Below are 17,299 nucleotides of genomic sequence, written 5' to 3' on the forward strand. Positions count from 1 at the left end.
TATTGCAAAACATCCAAAAAATTCGACATCGCTTTCCACTAAGTCATTTTTTGAAGTTCAGGAATAAAAGGTTATGTTAGGGGGATCAGGTGAATATGACAGATGATCAAATCAGCATAACATTGACCAGTCATCCTTTTTTTCTCTTTAAAATATTCAATGGAGATTACATCTTCAGAATCCATTTTTTCGACTCTTTTTTGCATCGATATATCAACGGAGATATTCACTTATTTTATGATTGAAAATATCAAAACATTCGTGTGAATTTTTAATACCAACGAGCTTTTGCTAAGCATAAACCATGCAACACTAAACTTGCAGATGGTTTTTCTATATTTAACCTTTCATGTAAAATATTTCATTTATTGACGATCGCTATTTCAAGCGCACTATTTTCTTTAACCATTTGTGGAGTAGTTACACAAAGTGACGCTTCTTAACGTTTCGTATCATCCGTATTCATATGACCATGTTGAAATGAAGAAAACCACTTACAAGTCATTCCATGAGACGAATATTTACGTAACATTTTTTTCGGTTTCTTCTATTATTTCACCACATGAGAAATAATATTCAATTTACAGAAATATTTTCCTTTATTCATACAACAACTAAAACATTTTTGACCAATAACTTTCAGATGTTCAACTTGAAGCCTACTCTTTGCGATGAGATGTGTACCGTCTTTATAGACAAACCAATCTAGCCGCTCCTTGGTTTGTATATGGGCTGTTTTTTTTTTTTTCGTAAAAATTATTTACCTAAAATTAGACCAACGGATTGTTGTGAAATTTTACATGAAACTATAACTGAAAATAGTAATTCATTCAAAGAAATTGATGGAAATTAATGTTAGTCACTTCCACGTGTTTTTGAGTAATTTAAGCGTTTCGAAGATTGCCGAGAATATGTGCGTAAATGTGAGAAATGAAGCGTAAATTTTACATGAAAATTATAACAAGCGAAAAGCAGAGAAAACTGGTTCGCAAAAATATTTGTACTGACACGTTGAATATAATTAACAATAACTAAAACTTATTAGACAACGTAATAACGTATGATCAATCAATCTGCATTAAAACAAATACAAGGTCTGGCTATTAAATAACGAAACTGGTTACGAAAAAGGGTGAAAATTATCCTTCATTCGAATACTCCCCTTCAATATACTTCCCTCTCCCTGCCAAACATCTTTCCATACGTTTTTACTATTCATCGAAGCAGAGTGCTGAAACCCTTTTTTTGGTGAGGACCTTTCGGAGCTCTGCCTTTCATGGAAATCTGAGCAGACCCGTTGACGCAAGAGCCTTTGGTCAGGAGTTAGATTTTTTCGCACCAACTTCGGACAGGCTTTTGTCATGTCTAATTCCTCGTGTAAAATTTTTCTAACCGTTCTTTTATCGGCGTTTACACCCTCGGCAATCATACAGATGCTCATTCGACGATCTTCCAGCACAATTTGGTTACTTTTGGTAACTGTTTCTGGAGTTCAAACAGTTACAGGGCGACCTGAGCGCTGGTCGACTTCAGTGCTCTCTCGGCCCTCACTAGAGCGTTTACTCCACTCAAAAACATGCGCACGAGATAGAGAATTGTCCCCATATGCCTCTTGCCACAAGTTATAGCACTAAGTTGGAGTTTTTTCAATTTAACGGGAAATTTGATGCGGCACGAGAAACAAACACGTTCGTTTCAAACCGGTAATGCACAAATACTATAATAGTGACGGAAAAGTGTTATGGGTCGTGCATAGACAAGATATCTAGATACCCAACGCATTACTCGTTTTTTACCCCACCCTTCTAGGGCGCCCTCTAGGCGCGCAGTCTCGTTATTTAATAGCCAGACCTCGTATGATTTAAGCTAAAAAAGAAAAAGCGGCACGCGTCCTGAAGGAACTGACAGAAAAAGACTTCCTGTACTGTTTCGAACTATGGAATATTCATGTATGCATGTATGAGTGATGTAAGGATAGAGGAGGGTTATTTATTTAAGATAATGATAAATAAATATACATAATATAAAAATAAAATGTTTATATGACCAGTCTCGTTATTTAATAGCCACAACAGCATTCCATTTTGCCTTAATTTATATTTAGTTCTGGATTTTGTGAATCATTCTAATAAATAATATTCTAAAGAAAATCTCCTCGAACATTCAAACGCAAAATCTCAAAAAATTTGTTGCATTAATCAATTAACATGAAAATTTTGAGTCAATTTGATTGTGGTATGTTTACCTTGAACCTGATCTTCCACTGGGATATATCAAAACTGATGTTTTCTATATGACTAAGTCAGAATTGACTCATTACTAAAAAATATCTGAATGCTCTAGATTTCAGGTCTATTCTGTTCCAAAATAAGTTTTTTTAATAATTTTTGGAAGAAAGATGAAATTGTCATTGTCAATATCATATTTTAATAAAGTCTTCAAGAAAAGTTGAAACGTCAAATTATGTCTTTCTTCCAAAAATTATTAAAAAAAACTTATTTCAAAACAGAAGAGACCTAAAAAATATTATATTGATTCTAACACAAATGGATCACAATGGTTTTAATAGAAATCAACCGACAGATACATAATTGGATTTAAATACCTCAGAGATGAACACAGTACAAAGATGATAGAATATATTTGTAGATTCGTAGATTCAATGGGATCTAGCCTAGACCAAAAAGTCGAAGTTTAAATTTATAGTAGTGCTATCTTTTTGAAGATAAGGAGACGAGTATCTGTAAGGACATCGTATATAGCTCTGCGAAACGGTGCACAAATCCAAACTTACTCTGAAAAGAGCTGTTTCTGAGTACTCCAATAGTATTTTTAATCTGACGAGACATACCCTCATTGAATTTCAGTTATTATTCCATGGTACTAGAATACGGAAAAATTTCAGGTAATGCGATTTAAGTTAGGTTAGGTTAGCTTAGAAAAGGTATTTACGAACTTACTCCCAATCACGTTATCGTAATTTTTAGAGATATAATATGACTTTTAACAATTTTTTTTCAATTTACTCTAATTGTAAACACTTTTTTAATCAATTATCTTATGAAAAATTAGTTCCCCGAGTTATAATATATAATTCCAACCTTCAAAATGGCTTTTAATATAGTTTTCTGAATCTTAGCACCACTTAATTCGAAAAAATTAAGAAATATCAATGACGCATTGATACTAGACAGAAATTTCAGACTTTTCAAAATCAATTGAGTTAAATAAGTTCTATATCATTAAGGAAGTGAAGTTTGCTGTGAAAATTATTTCCGTTCTTTCACATTAAATTTAATAGTATCAATTACTTCAGCTTCGTTTTGATTATGAAAGAGAGAAATATACGAAGGGGGACCGGAAAGTGATTTCGCTTTTCTCAAGTAAATTGAAGAAATACATACAAGTTTTTATTTCTACCCAGTCTTCGATATTAATAATAGATAGAATTTTGGACATAATCCAAGTTTTCAAATGTTTTGTTAATAAAAAAATGTTGAAACAATAATAGTAAATAGAAATCTAAGATATATCTTCTACAGTGTTTTCCATTGCCGTATTGTAGAATGCCTTTTCTGTTAACTATTGCCGGATACTTTTTGATAAAAGATTGTTTCAATGAAGTTTATCCAGGTATCCGCACTTCATAATGGATAATTCTACGTACACTGCTCTAAATACGTAGCGCTTTTTTGGGATGTGAACCTAGCTTCGCAGTAATTCCTAGTTATTTTCTGTCCCCATTAATTAAGCGATTAAAAGACGTTTCTCTTTGGTGCCATCGAAGTAATAACTCACGAGTGATGGAATGGATGGCTTTGATCTTTTTGGAAACATACTATACTTTGTCTCCTGATAAGTGAAATGATTCTCTGTTTAAAATTTCTATCTATTGTTTTTTGCAGTGAAGTGGCTTTATATGGCAGATAGAACAAAAAGTTATTAAAATACAGTTGACCCCGATAATACGATAAACATTTGGCCGGGCAGTAACTCGTCATTTTCTTGATCTACTGCTTCATAACTAGATGTCTCTTTCATTATCTCCTCATCAGTCATTTTATGAAAGATATTTCCGTCTTAATCTATTCCACGGCACCAGGTTTCTAAATCATTCGAACTTGTGTTTCAGCAGCAATTTTCTCCATTACTTCCGAAGATACAATGATTTGAGAATTGTTGATAGGAGTGGCAAACATATGTGGTCATAACTTTTTCCAAATTGGTGTAATAGTTGATGAAGATAATAGATTCCACGATTGACAAAGAGCAAAAAACAAGTTTTTTATATTAAAATCTTTTTTTCTATTGGTTAGTCATTTGATTCAACTTTTAGAAGTAGATTTTTCTAATAAACTGTTTAATATGCTGATCCATGGGTTGAATCAAAGCAATGCAGTTTGGCGGAAAAAACATCGCAGTTGTCAGTTCTTTGGATGGATGACCAGGAGCGTTATCAAGAATCATAACGCGTTTTGAGGAGAGTTATGAGCTTTTCACCATTTTCCAACATCTGGCACGAAACATTCAAAAACCACTTTTTCTACATTTCTACGATTCGGAAACTAAGTAATAATCGGTGGAATGGCGACACTCTGGTTTTCCAAGACCTAAAAAGTTTTGTGCTCAAAAATCTGCTGGAAATATTCTTGCTTCAGTTTTTTGCGATTGCCATGGAGTAATCATGATTCATTTTTTGGATTAGGGTAGAACAATAACTGGAAATTACTATTTGACATTACTGATCACTCTACGGGAAAAAATTTAAGAGAAAAGACGCGGATAACTATCCAAAGGTGTTTTGTTTTTGCAAGACAACACTCTTGCACACACTCATGTTGCGATGCAAAAAATTTTTGATTTAGAGTTTGAGTTACTAGAATACCACCCTTATTCACCAGATTTGGCTCCGTCCGACTATCATCTCTTTCCTCAACTGAAAAAAAGTTTGAAAGGTCGGACATTTTCTTCCAACGAGGAGGTAATTAAAGCTGTGGAGGTCTGGTTTGCAGAACAAGAAGAAACATTTTTTTATAGGTCTAGAGACATTGCAGGTTTGCTGTAATAAATTTATCCAATTAAAAGGAGAATATGTTGATTAATAAAATATTTCGACATTGAAATTTTGTTTGGTTCTATAGTAGGATAAGAATTTTTCAATAAATCCTCGTATAAAGCTTCTTCCACTTCTGGATGTTCAGCTTGTTTGAATGTCTGTCTCTTGCCTGACCCAAAGTTAGTAGTTGACAAGGACTATCCAATCTTCTCGTATTTTCTTAATATCATAAATTGTAGATCGATCTATGCTGCATTCACTTGCTAAACTACTGAAAGATTCATTCCGATTCAGGCGGTCTTAACTATTACATTTCTCACAAGCTTGTGATTACTTGAATAAGTAAGGATACGTAATAAACAATTGATAAACAGTAAATAATGCTAGGCCGCATCACTATCCTCATCGCATGAGGTCAAATTCAAACCAAGCGATCAGAATAAAAATAACTCGTTCAATCATGCATTAGCAAAAATTATCAAAGAAATATTCAATACTAATAAATAATAGACCATATCATATTACAGGAGGTTCCAAATTATATAGAAGCCGGATTATCATTGTAATTTGTTTGGAATCGACATTTAGATGCCTAAAAAATTGTGAAATATTAATTTTGGAATGAATTGTCAAAAACTAGTTTCTTAGACTAAAAGTGATTTTAGCTTAAATGTAAGAGGACAAATATTTGTAATCGTAACTAATGCTGTCTTTCCACCATTGCAAAAGCAAAAATTAAATCGCCAGATATGATCTTCTAGTATTTCACCCCAAATTGCAAGAAATGTCTAATATCCAATCATTTAAGAGTTGAAAATTCAACATAACCTAAAGCATTACTTCCCGGTACTCCAATACTTTATTATTATTAATAATACAATTTTTAAACGAGAAATGAAAGATGTGGAAATAGTTTTTGATGTGAAGACCTTACAGGATACTACGTTTACTATAAACATGGTAAATATAAAAAAACATTGTATCAATATCAGGTAGTTCATAAAAATAGTTCTGATTAGACGGAGAAGGTGCTGGAATATCATCACAACAACTTAATGTTTAATAAAGTATTTCTGTGTAGCACGATGAAAATATTTGAAAAATGATGTTTAAGTTCTTTTCAGTATGGTAATGATTAAAGCAAGGTCTTACGGTGTCATGTACAAGAATTATTTTGAATGTCGTATATTGGTCAACTTCACAATTTCAACCATTCAATTATCAGTTTTTATTTGGATTTGTTGTTATTTTTAAATCATTAGTTATATGATTTCAAATTCTACCAATAAAAAAATAGTCTAAAGTACTAATAAATGATTATAGAAAATGTGTTTGTTTGGAAAATTTTCGAAGCGTAATTATAGAAATTAATCATACAATTAAATTTAAGACTTTTTATATCGTTATATCGTACTTCAGTTAATTCTGAAGTAGATCTTTTCACTCTAAAATGACATTAAACGCATTGAGTATCTAGCAATTTATTTTATGGCTAACAAAATAAAAATATCAGAACATGTAGTAGAAACAATCCAGCCACTAGAATCCGAATGAAATAACGTTGCGGAATATCACGTTTCCCTACAACTTCAACTTTGATCTATACTCATATTTCAATTAACGAAAATGAGCGAACCGGCCTACGAGTAATTACTTCTCATAATTATTCAATTATATAATTGTTAATCATAATTTAAAGTGAAATATGAGTTTATGCATTTTAATATTGAACCTCGTTTTGAGACCATAAAAAGAACGTAACAAAAACAACAAGAATTTTCGACTTGACCGTCTTAAAAATGATCTACAAAAAAAGTATTGTACTTTTCTGATATTTTTTTTTGTAACTAAATCGTCATGAACAGTACTATTATACGTAAAATAACCAGCTTCGTAACTTTGATAAAAACTATGGAAATGTTGGTCTCCAGGTGTAGAATGTTCATTGCTTCTGGAGGTGGCCACTTGGAAAACTTACTTTAAATTTCATGGATATTTTTTTTTAATTTACACTTTGATGTGTGATTTATTCTCATACTTTTTTCATACCTAAAACTTTTCTTGACCAACCAACCTCTAAAGCTAGTTTTTATTACTTTTCATTACTTTGCAGGATCAGAAAATCATAAAATAGCAAGAATTTATTCTAATCCAATTGCTCAATTTTTTTCCACATCGCTTTCTTTGAAGACTAATTCTAGCAAAATTCGACTGTTAAGTAATATTTTTTATTGATGATTCTGAAAGCTAAGTGCTGAGCGCACTTTTTAAGCCTACTAAGAAACCATGAAGTGGCCTGTTTAGACTTTTAATTTAAATTTAAAATTTAGATCATAATTCAAAATAAGCAACTGTTCCTCTTGAGACCAAATTTCCATAATTTTTATCAAAGTTACAAAGCTGGTTATTTTATTTATAATAGTACTATTCATGACGATTTAGTTACAAAAAAAATTTCAGAAAAGTCCAATACTTTTTTTTGTAGATTATTTTTAAGATGGTCAAATCGAAAATTCTCAAAACTTTATAAAAAAATTCATTAATTGGAAACCGTGAAACTGTTGTCTTTCGACGGTATATTTGCGACACTCGGTCAAAATATGCTTCATAGTTAGGTACGAGTTGCAGCTGGAGCAAAATGGTCTGGCAATAGTAGTCATAAGATATCCATGAGTAAGTCTTGAATGGCCAATTCTTACTCTTCTAATCGCAGTTAAGTCTTGCCTTGAGAGACCAGCGAAGATAATAGGTTGGTTACCAATTGAACGCTGTATTTGAAGTAGGGATGTGTTAATAGTGTCCCAAAGCTGCTACCATGTAACTCTGGATTTTCTTTTGAAATGTGATTTTAAATCCTTTCCAATAATTACATTGTCGGTGATGGTATACGTAGCTGCAATTTTTGCCTGTTTGTCTGCTAGTTCGTTGCCTTCGATGCCAATGTGGGAAGGTAGCCAAATTAAAGTAACTGCTATTCCTTGGGATGAGATTAGCTGGTAGGAGTCATGTATTGATTGGACAATAGGATGTTCGGTAAATATATTTTGGATGAATAAAATAGAGGCGAGTGAGTCTGTACATATGGCGACGAGCTTATAAGGTGGAGAGATTGAATTGATGGCCTGTAGAATGCTGAATAGTTCGCCTGTGTGAACGTTACAGGTTGATGGGATTAGGTAAGATTTTATTGCAATTTGTGACGTTGTAACAGAGCAGCCTACTCCTATTTCATTTTTGGATCCATCTGTGTATAACACTAAATCATAGTGGTTATTCATTATTATGTCATTAATTACATTTATAATTAATTGTTTGGGTGTTGCATGCTGTATCTCATAAGGGATTGTGTTGAATTTAGGAATGTTGATAGTCCATGGGGGAGTAGAGGGGATAGGAAGGAGGCTAGTTTGTTTGAGGTTGACGCCGTCAAGCAGCTGTGATAAAATTAAAGGGATAGGTTTTAATAATGTGAAGACTGAGGAGTTGTGTAACGCGTTAGGATTTGATGTGAAAAGCGAGTAGACAGGATTGAGGAGGTTAGCCGATACGGAGGCTGCGTAAGAAAGCAGAATTTGCTGCCGTCTGATCCAAAGAGGGGGTTCATTAGCTTCGCAGTAAATGCTTTCTGTAGGACTAGATCGAAAAGCATCTAAACAGAGGCGTAAAGCTGTATTATGCACCGATTCAGCAGATCAAAGATTTGATTTGAAATATTTATTTTTTTCATGTTATTTTGACGAAATAGCATCCTAACTTTCGTACAAAAATTCATCCGTCAAAATATCAGCAGTTTTTAAAAAGTCATTGATACTTTGATACATTGTTCTTTGATATATCTATCTCCTGATGGTATAAAAAAATATTGCCATCGCCATGGTAAACTAACCCATAAAAGGCAAAGAATAAGACGCATCCAATTTTTTTTAACTAGGCTCAATTTTTAGATATTCATAAAAAATTTAGATTGTTGTTCATCATTGTTACATGTAATTTAACATTTTTCGAGTAATTAGGTAATTAGAGTGAAAAAATTTCAGAAATAACTAAAAATTATACGTAATGATTAAAAAAAATTTCGAATGCGAGTTTTTTTCGTCTTTTTTGCTCTTTCTGAGAAAATTTACCATTGTTACGGGGATATTTTCTATACCATTAGGAACTAGAGATTTCAACGAACAAAAATCTCACCGACTGATATTTTGATGGGAGATTTCTCGATTTAAAATTAAGTCAAAACATAATTTAAAAAAAAATATTATGTATCAAAGGAATTACAGTTAATAAGGGACTTAAAAAGGTAACTTTTCATAAAATTTCGTGTAAAAAAAGTTCTTTATAAAAGATGAAAATGAAAAACTTGGTTTTTGAATTTTTCATAAAAATTTTGAGGTTATATGGGTTCAAAAGTTGTAGATCTCCTTATTACCTATAATTTTGCTATTTTTTACCCTTATTACCCTTTTTTTACCCTTCCCGACGTCAGATCGCCCGTGAATTATTTTCCCTAATATCCTCATGTCATATTATCCTCATTTTGCAATGGGTTTCATAATACAATAATTTTTTCTTAAATTTTTTCTAAATTTTAAAATGATCTAAAATTATCGACCCTGGTCTATTATTACACTGCGTTCAATTTCTATGTCTGAATGAAATTAATTCGTTATGATAACCTCCGAATTCAAACAAGAATGCGATTATCGCAAAACATAATGAAATTAGAAAAACCGTTTCCAAGTAGATTACTACATCTCAGTTTGATGAACAAAATTTTGTTTCAAGAAATAAAAATTCAATTGCCGGGTCATTGCCTGGGAAAACTTATCAGAGAATTTTCATTTGAAGCACCCTTCAATAGAATAAACTTTCCCTGCAATTTGTCACAGTTGAAATAATAAGACGAAATTAATTTTAGGAAAATCGTATCTAGCGAAATGCTGTATAAAAACCACTGGAAGTCCAATTTTTATATCATGTTTTCAAATCTATTGGAACTTTTGATAAAAAGAAAATTTACTAGAAAGTTCGGTTGAATTTCCAATAATTTCATCATAATCAGCAAACGTCTTAGCTCATAATTTTTCTCCGATTTAAAACTTTCTAGTTACATTTTGAATCAACATTTTCAAGCACTTCTATATCAAGTGCGTTCCAATCATTCATTTGGAGTTTCTAGCTTTACACAGGTCAGGTATTGCATCAAAATTGCTATACTGAAATGAGGTTTATTCTCATTTAACAGATACTTCGAAATTGCCCATAATATAGGGTGTCAAAATGTTTTATGGCAATTTTGAAGAACATGCAATTACGATTTACGAACCATTAAAATCTCATTTGCAATTATTTTATGATAAAGTGTTCAAATAGCGTTGGCTTAATTCAAACATCAAGAAATTCAAGGAAGAAACAGACAAAACTACATCATGGCAGAATTGGAAGAAGGAGAAAATAGAAATTTGGAAGCTATGAAGAAATCAAAGACGGAGAATCAAAATCCAACTAAACGATCGGATCAGATGAGATCTAGAAATGGTGAAATATTTGAGGGAAGGCAAGACACGTATATGGGAGATGCTGAAGGAAGCATGTAGAACAGAAACAATACCACAAGAATATGAAGAGAACTCGCTAGTTCCAATCCAGAAGAAAGAAGAACAAATAAATTGCTAAACTACAGAGCAATGTGCCTTCAGTGTTCTACAAAATATACACTATAGAAGGAAGACTAAGAAACGAGGAAGACAAAAAACCGGAAGAAAAACAAGCAGCATTCAGAAAAGGAAGACAAACAATACATAATATTTTCATACTAAGAAATATAATAGAAAGATGTTACAAAAAAAAAACACCACACTTAACGTTCACAGACCTAAGAGCAGCATTCGATTCAATCTAAAGAAACAACGTGTGAAAGATATTAAGCAAACTAGAAATACCAAAAAAAACTATCAGGAGAAGCGTGTTTGAAAGAGTAAAAAGAAAAGTACAACTGAATTAGAAGGTTTCATCAATTGTCACTGGAAAATTTCGAATTTTTTGAAATTTTTTGGTCGATTCGGATACTTATTGGGCGTCCATAACGAAATTTGTCATCAATTAACATGTGGCTATTTTTAAACAGTACAAAACACTAGTACATTCCAGTATTTTCTATAACTTCATTTTTCTAAGCTGCTCTCCACATTATAATAGATACAGTAGCATTTTTACCGAGTACAAAATTTCACAACTGTACGTTATTCACTTAAATATAAAAAACGGAACAAGGACAAATCAATCATTACAGGCGAACAAAAAAACCACGTCGATATCTCAGACGGTACTAAACTGGTTATGATTATCGCAATAGATCAACCGCACCCTTTAGATAGCCAATTCAAGTTCTCGTTTCTGCGCCATCTCTTGGCTCATGAGCAGTACTTAAGGTACATGGAAACAACAGTTTTTTTTCTGCTTTTGGCGGCATATTTCAAATTCAATGGAGTTGTATTAACCAAAACGATCACGATAGTTTCAAATAATACACACTTCGAGAAAATGTGAATAAAAATCAATTTGAAATAACATGCAAACATTGACCATCACCATCATCATGAATATCCAATTAAATCAAAATAGGTGGAAACGACATATTTTTAACTATCTGATTTCATATGAAAAGAGATCTGAAATCAAAACGATTTATCAAGAAAAACATATATAAAAACCTAGGAAGTCAAAAGTTAAAGAAAAGTAAAATATTTCTGTACAATGATCAATTTTCTCTTTTTGATGGTCCTACTAGAACATATGGTACTTTATCGATAGCTTGAGAAGTTTAGAGATGAGGTACAAATGCAGTTTCTTTATCACAAAAAATGAAAAATGCATTTGAATCCCTACAAATTAATTTTCTCACCACAATGTACTAAACACTTTCACACACCCATTTCATATATCAAAATATTTTTGTATGTGAATAAAACGAGAAATGAGATTAACATGTTGTTGTTGGTAGGCATCAACTCCAGATCATCCACGCAAACTCTATATTATGTCAATGCTGTTCTGTGGCTAACCATAGCCCCTAGTGTTACCTACTGTCAAATCTATAAACGTATTAGTTGTGCTCATAAACAAAGAGAATGCGCCATGGTTCATTTTCCCCTCCCGACCAGCGCGTTTTCATACCTTAATTCGCGTACTACAAAAGATTCGGTAACGGCAATGCTATTCTGTTTATTTCTGGGTTCCCCTAAAAGAACATTAGATCCAATCCAGTATTAATGATGGTGAGCAGAAATTTTGACGGCTCGTGTAATTTTAATCGTTTACATCAAGGCTGCTCAACCTTTTGAAGAGTCGGGCCAAACGGTGGATTCAGTCGTTAACGACAGGCCACTCACATTTCCTGTTTCAATTACTCTCAGGACAAGAGCAATAAAAACTTAATTATTAAGAAAATAAAATTGAATCATTGTTAATTAGGAACAAATTGTATCTTATCATAAATTCTAAATAGAGAAACAAAATTGAACTTAAATCTAGGGTAATTTGTTTATACAATCAATGTGATTTCTGCCATTGTTGTCTTTTAATAATTTACGACAAATCCGACGTTGATAGTAACAACAAGTCACAAATACGATGCTCAGTTAAGGCTGCGTGGTACCAATTTCCAAAAACCTGCAAAATCTTCTGAAGAATTTTGTGCTTTCGAAGACAATTTGTTAGCAAAAAGGTTTTTCAACGTATCATGATTTTGCAGTTCTAATTGAATATTGGCAGGATAACTAACTATTTCAGCTAAACTTATTATGAAAGGATTTAAAAATTTTCTACATTTTGTTTTTTACTCTCTAAATCTTGAAATCTCTTCTAAAATGACAGTGATAAGCATTTAATTTTAGATTAGTAGAGTAATTAACATAAACAATATTGAGCTCCTCTTTCTAATGTTTAAATGTGGGGAAGAGAGCTAATTGAAAAGAGATTCAATTTTGCTTTGAATCCGCTTATCAAATTAAACATAGTCGGAAATTAACACTCTTTACCCTGTAATTTGATTTTCAAAATATTGAGGCAATTCGTAATGTCAACAAGAAATGCAAGATCACTCAATCAGGATGTATTCTTCAGTAAATGAACTTCGAATGGTAAAGCCACTTTCTGCTCTAAAAATTGCGACACCTGTTCTCGCAAGTTGAAGAAATGTTTCAACATGCTGCCCCTTGAAAGCCATTGCACAGAACAATACAGTTGAAACTCTCCATATTCTCTGATTTCTTCAAATAATAGCCAATTAAAATTCCACAGTGTGGCCCGCGGGCCTGGGGTTGAACAGCCTGTGTTTACATTTTTCGAAATCCATGATATATTTGCTAAATACTATTAAATATAATAATTATCACAGATTTCTTTATAGTATATTCATAGACATTAAATTGCAATGAGACACATGTTACTTGAATTTTTGTGTGATATGATTTGGCTAGATTTTTCATGAATAGCGTGAAAGTTAGTCTGATTCATATTTTTCTATTTTGTATAAAAGTAAAAATGAAATATAATAGTTCGTATCTTGTAATGTTTTCCATATTCTAGTTAAGAAGTAGTTAAATTTGTAAGTTGTATATATAATTGGTAAAGTCTGATGTTCATTTTTCTTCATTTCGTTTCTCACTTCCGTCACTAGAAGAAGACAACTCTGAGCCAACGTAATTTCAGTAATTTCATTGTGAGTTGTATTTTGAATGTATTTTATGTACTAGAGTTTTGGAAATACTAGTTTTTTTAATATACCCGAAATATGTTGATAGAAACTGATGAACGTTTTTACAATTACTAATGAACTTCCTCGCTATTTAATAAAAAGGCTGGTGTGTCCCAATTTATATCTTCAACTCTACTCGTTAAATCTTATAACACTTCATGCTTTCTATTGTTGACATTAAATAACAATTTTTTTGTTCATAATTCTTTACCTTCTTAATGATATTTTATTGATCGTTAGAAATTACATTTATTTTGGTTTGTGAATGAAAAAAATCGAACAACTTTAACAAACGACAGTTCTGTCGAGAAATACGCGAGATATCAGCTCATCAACTCGCATTGGTGAATAGAAATCGGCCCTCTATAAACGTTTCACTTTAACCTAATCAATCATCAGATCAAAAAAAATATGCTGTATGCAATATGCCTTAATGTGTCAGCGTTATGAGGAGACTGGATACTTTCATAGGCGACCTGGAACAGGCAGAAGGCGATTTACAACCGTTCGAGATAACTGCTCTGATTTGTCAACAACATTAAGAAATATCAGTGAACAGTAAGACGAAGAGTGCAGGAAAATAAAACATCTGCAATTGGTTCAAAACTTATTCCAGCTCATTGGCAAGTACGCCTGCGTTTTGCACAGGATCATTTGAATTTGAAGTGGGAACAATTGGAATCTGTTCTGCTCTCAAAATATACCTCCATGGTAGCAACCGAAGAAGGAAATATCGAAGACCACGAGAGCGATTTGAAGATTGTTGGGTTGCAGAGTGGAGTGCTGATGGAGGTGATTCCTGCATCATCTGATGTGCAATTTCTATAGAAGCACGAAATAATAAAGTGTTCATATTCTTAGGGGCGACCGTGTTCACGGAAGAAGAGATTTAACAGCTGATATATAGAGGAGATTTTAGTAATTCATACGTCGACTACATTGGAGACGAATTTACCTTTAAGCATCGCCAAAATTTTGCAAGATTATAATGCAGAAGTGGGTTTGCTGGTTATGGAGTGGCATAAATCCGATAGAACATTTATGGAATGAGCTAAAAAGAAAAATTAGAGCTAGATTTCCTACCCCAAACTCGATCTCAGAACTTATTGTTACAGTAGAAGCAAAATGGTTAGGTTAGAAACAACAACTAACTTGATTAGATCTATGCCTAGTCGTATGAGAGATGTTATTAGGGCAAGAGGAGGTCATACCCATCATTAGGAAAAAAACCTTCAAATTCAGTTTAGAAGTATATTTGATCACATTCGCGCAATTGAAAAAAATGTATAATCTCATATTCATATCTAGTACCGTCTAAAATTCAAGATTGAACTGTTCTTAGCGACTAGAATGAAGTGGGTACACTAAACGCTTCTTGGGGGGATCTTTCTCCTCTATGTATGCTTCAGAAGACTTACGTCCATCCTGACCGCGTATATGGCATCAATTTCTAAGATTCAAAATTTCAATATGACAAAAATGATAAAAATGTTCACATGTTTCATCAACTTTGCTTTTTTAGACGGACATTCCAATACTCTGCTGTCTAGTGATCCACTTAGTATAGCACTAGAGCTTTAGCACCCCATGCTTCTCATACTTTTTTCTCTTCATTCTTACATAATTTGTTTTATATTCTTCATATCAACACTGTACTATTTATGTAGGTGTCTCCCAACAAGAAGAAAATTGTGAAGCTTTTAGTAGAGGACAACATCGTCAAGCGATGAAAAGAAGCTATAGATATCATACTGCTGGAATTGTGGATGACATAAAGGTAATATATTTTTCAAATTCGAGTATATAACATAATTTATTATTCTTATTATCTTATCACTATCAGATCCCCAATTGTTTAAGCAAAATTATTGATTTTTGTAGATTAAGTTTTTATGATAAATATGATATACGAGGATATATTGGAAAATTCTTAGACTTCTATAGAACCAAACAAAATTTCAATGTCAAAATATTTTATTACTCAACATATTTTCCTCTTAATTGGTTACAATCATTACAGCGAATCTGCAACGTCTCTAGACCTTTCAAAAAAACAGGTTTCTTCTTGCTCTGCAAACCACACCTCCAAAGATTTTATTACCTCCTCCTTTTAAATTTTTTTAAGTTGAGGAAAGAGATGATAGTTGAACAGAGCCAAATGTGGTGAATAAGAGAGGTGTTCTAGTTATTCAAACCCTAAATCACGAATTTTTTGCATGGAAACATGAGATTTGTGTGCAGTGGCGTTGTCCTGCAAAAATAAAACACATTTGGATAGCTTTCCAAGTTTTTTCTCTTCAATTTTTTCCAAACTGAAACAAGAACTTTTCCAGTAGATTTTTGGACACGAAACTTCTTAGGTCTTGGAGAACCAGAGTGTCACCACTCCATCGATTGTTGCTTTGTTTCTGGATCGTAGAAATGTGCCCAAGTCTCATCCATAGTAAGAATTCAGTTTAAGAAGTCTACATCGTTTTCAAATTGAGCACAGATCAAACGCGATGCTTCTACCCTTGCACGCTTTTGGTCAACATTCAAACATTTGGGGATCCATTCTGCAGCAATTTTTCTCATGATATTTTTTCGGAGACTGACACAGAAACTGACCTTCCCGATCGGTCATCATCTTCAATGGAAAATTTACCTCTATTGAAGCTTGCAGTCCAATTTTTCAAGATCGCATACAAAGGACATTGATCACCAAGGGTATTAAGCATATCTTCGTAAATCTTCTTACCTCTTGACCCTTCTAAATACAGGTACTTGATGATGGCTCGATACTCCAATTTTTCAATTTTGAGTTAATCATATCCCCGAGAGATCTGTATTAAACTGCCAAGTGGACTTAATTTAAAAGAGAGAAATCGGTACAGGTTGTTTATAATCGTTCACTCAACATCCATTTAAGGATAGAAACTTTAGAAATAAATTTGGGAGGCAAAAATTAATTAACTCAATGTTAAACAAAAAATGCAATGTTTTCAAATAAAATATTTCATAATAAGGAACTTCAATTGCCTATAAGACTAAGCAACGAAAAAATTAACGAAACAGACTTCTTTGGAAAGATAGTAGTGATGATGAATCATCTGATACTCTGATTGCTCTTTTTCCTTTGCAATTCATCTTTTTAAATTTATGTAATATTTAAGCTACACGAGGAAACTTTTGACTGATATAATCTCCCCGTCAAATGACAATTCTCAGATTTGATTGGTTAAAATTGAACCCTCAGTGCAGCCAACGCAAATTTTTAAGCAAAAAGCTCCGGTTGGCCAGCGAATGGTTGCAAATGTGTTATAATACGGAACCTTTGTTAACCATCGGTGAATTTTCAATGGGCGGTTTAATAACGTCCGGTCGAACAAAACTTTCATAATATAGACCCTAATAGCCCCACCTCTGTATTGCAGCTCGAAACATTTCAGTTATGGAGTGTAGAGAAGGAGGAACATCTCTTATGGACGCTACGTTTAAAATATGGTCTG

At 32.8% G+C, this 17,299-nt stretch overlaps 1 protein-coding gene across 4 annotated transcripts in view; it reads left to right on the forward strand.

Moving 5' to 3' along the window:
• LOC130452813 (pleckstrin homology domain-containing family G member 5) overlaps positions 1-17,299 on the forward strand; it is a 363,306-nt gene that overhangs the window by 332,524 nt on the left and 13,483 nt on the right. For all 4 annotated transcript variants that reach the window (XM_056792270.1, XM_056792271.1, XM_056792272.1 and 1 more), the window contains one exon: positions 15,479-15,588. In XM_056792270.1, the coding sequence (XP_056648248.1) occupies positions 15,479-15,588 (110 nt within the window). The remainder of the gene's footprint in view (positions 1-15,478; positions 15,589-17,299) is intronic.

This window comes from Diorhabda sublineata, chromosome 2 (assembly GCF_026230105.1).
Source record: "Diorhabda sublineata isolate icDioSubl1.1 chromosome 2, icDioSubl1.1, whole genome shotgun sequence".
NCBI lineage: Eukaryota > Metazoa > Arthropoda > Insecta > Coleoptera > Chrysomelidae > Diorhabda > Diorhabda sublineata.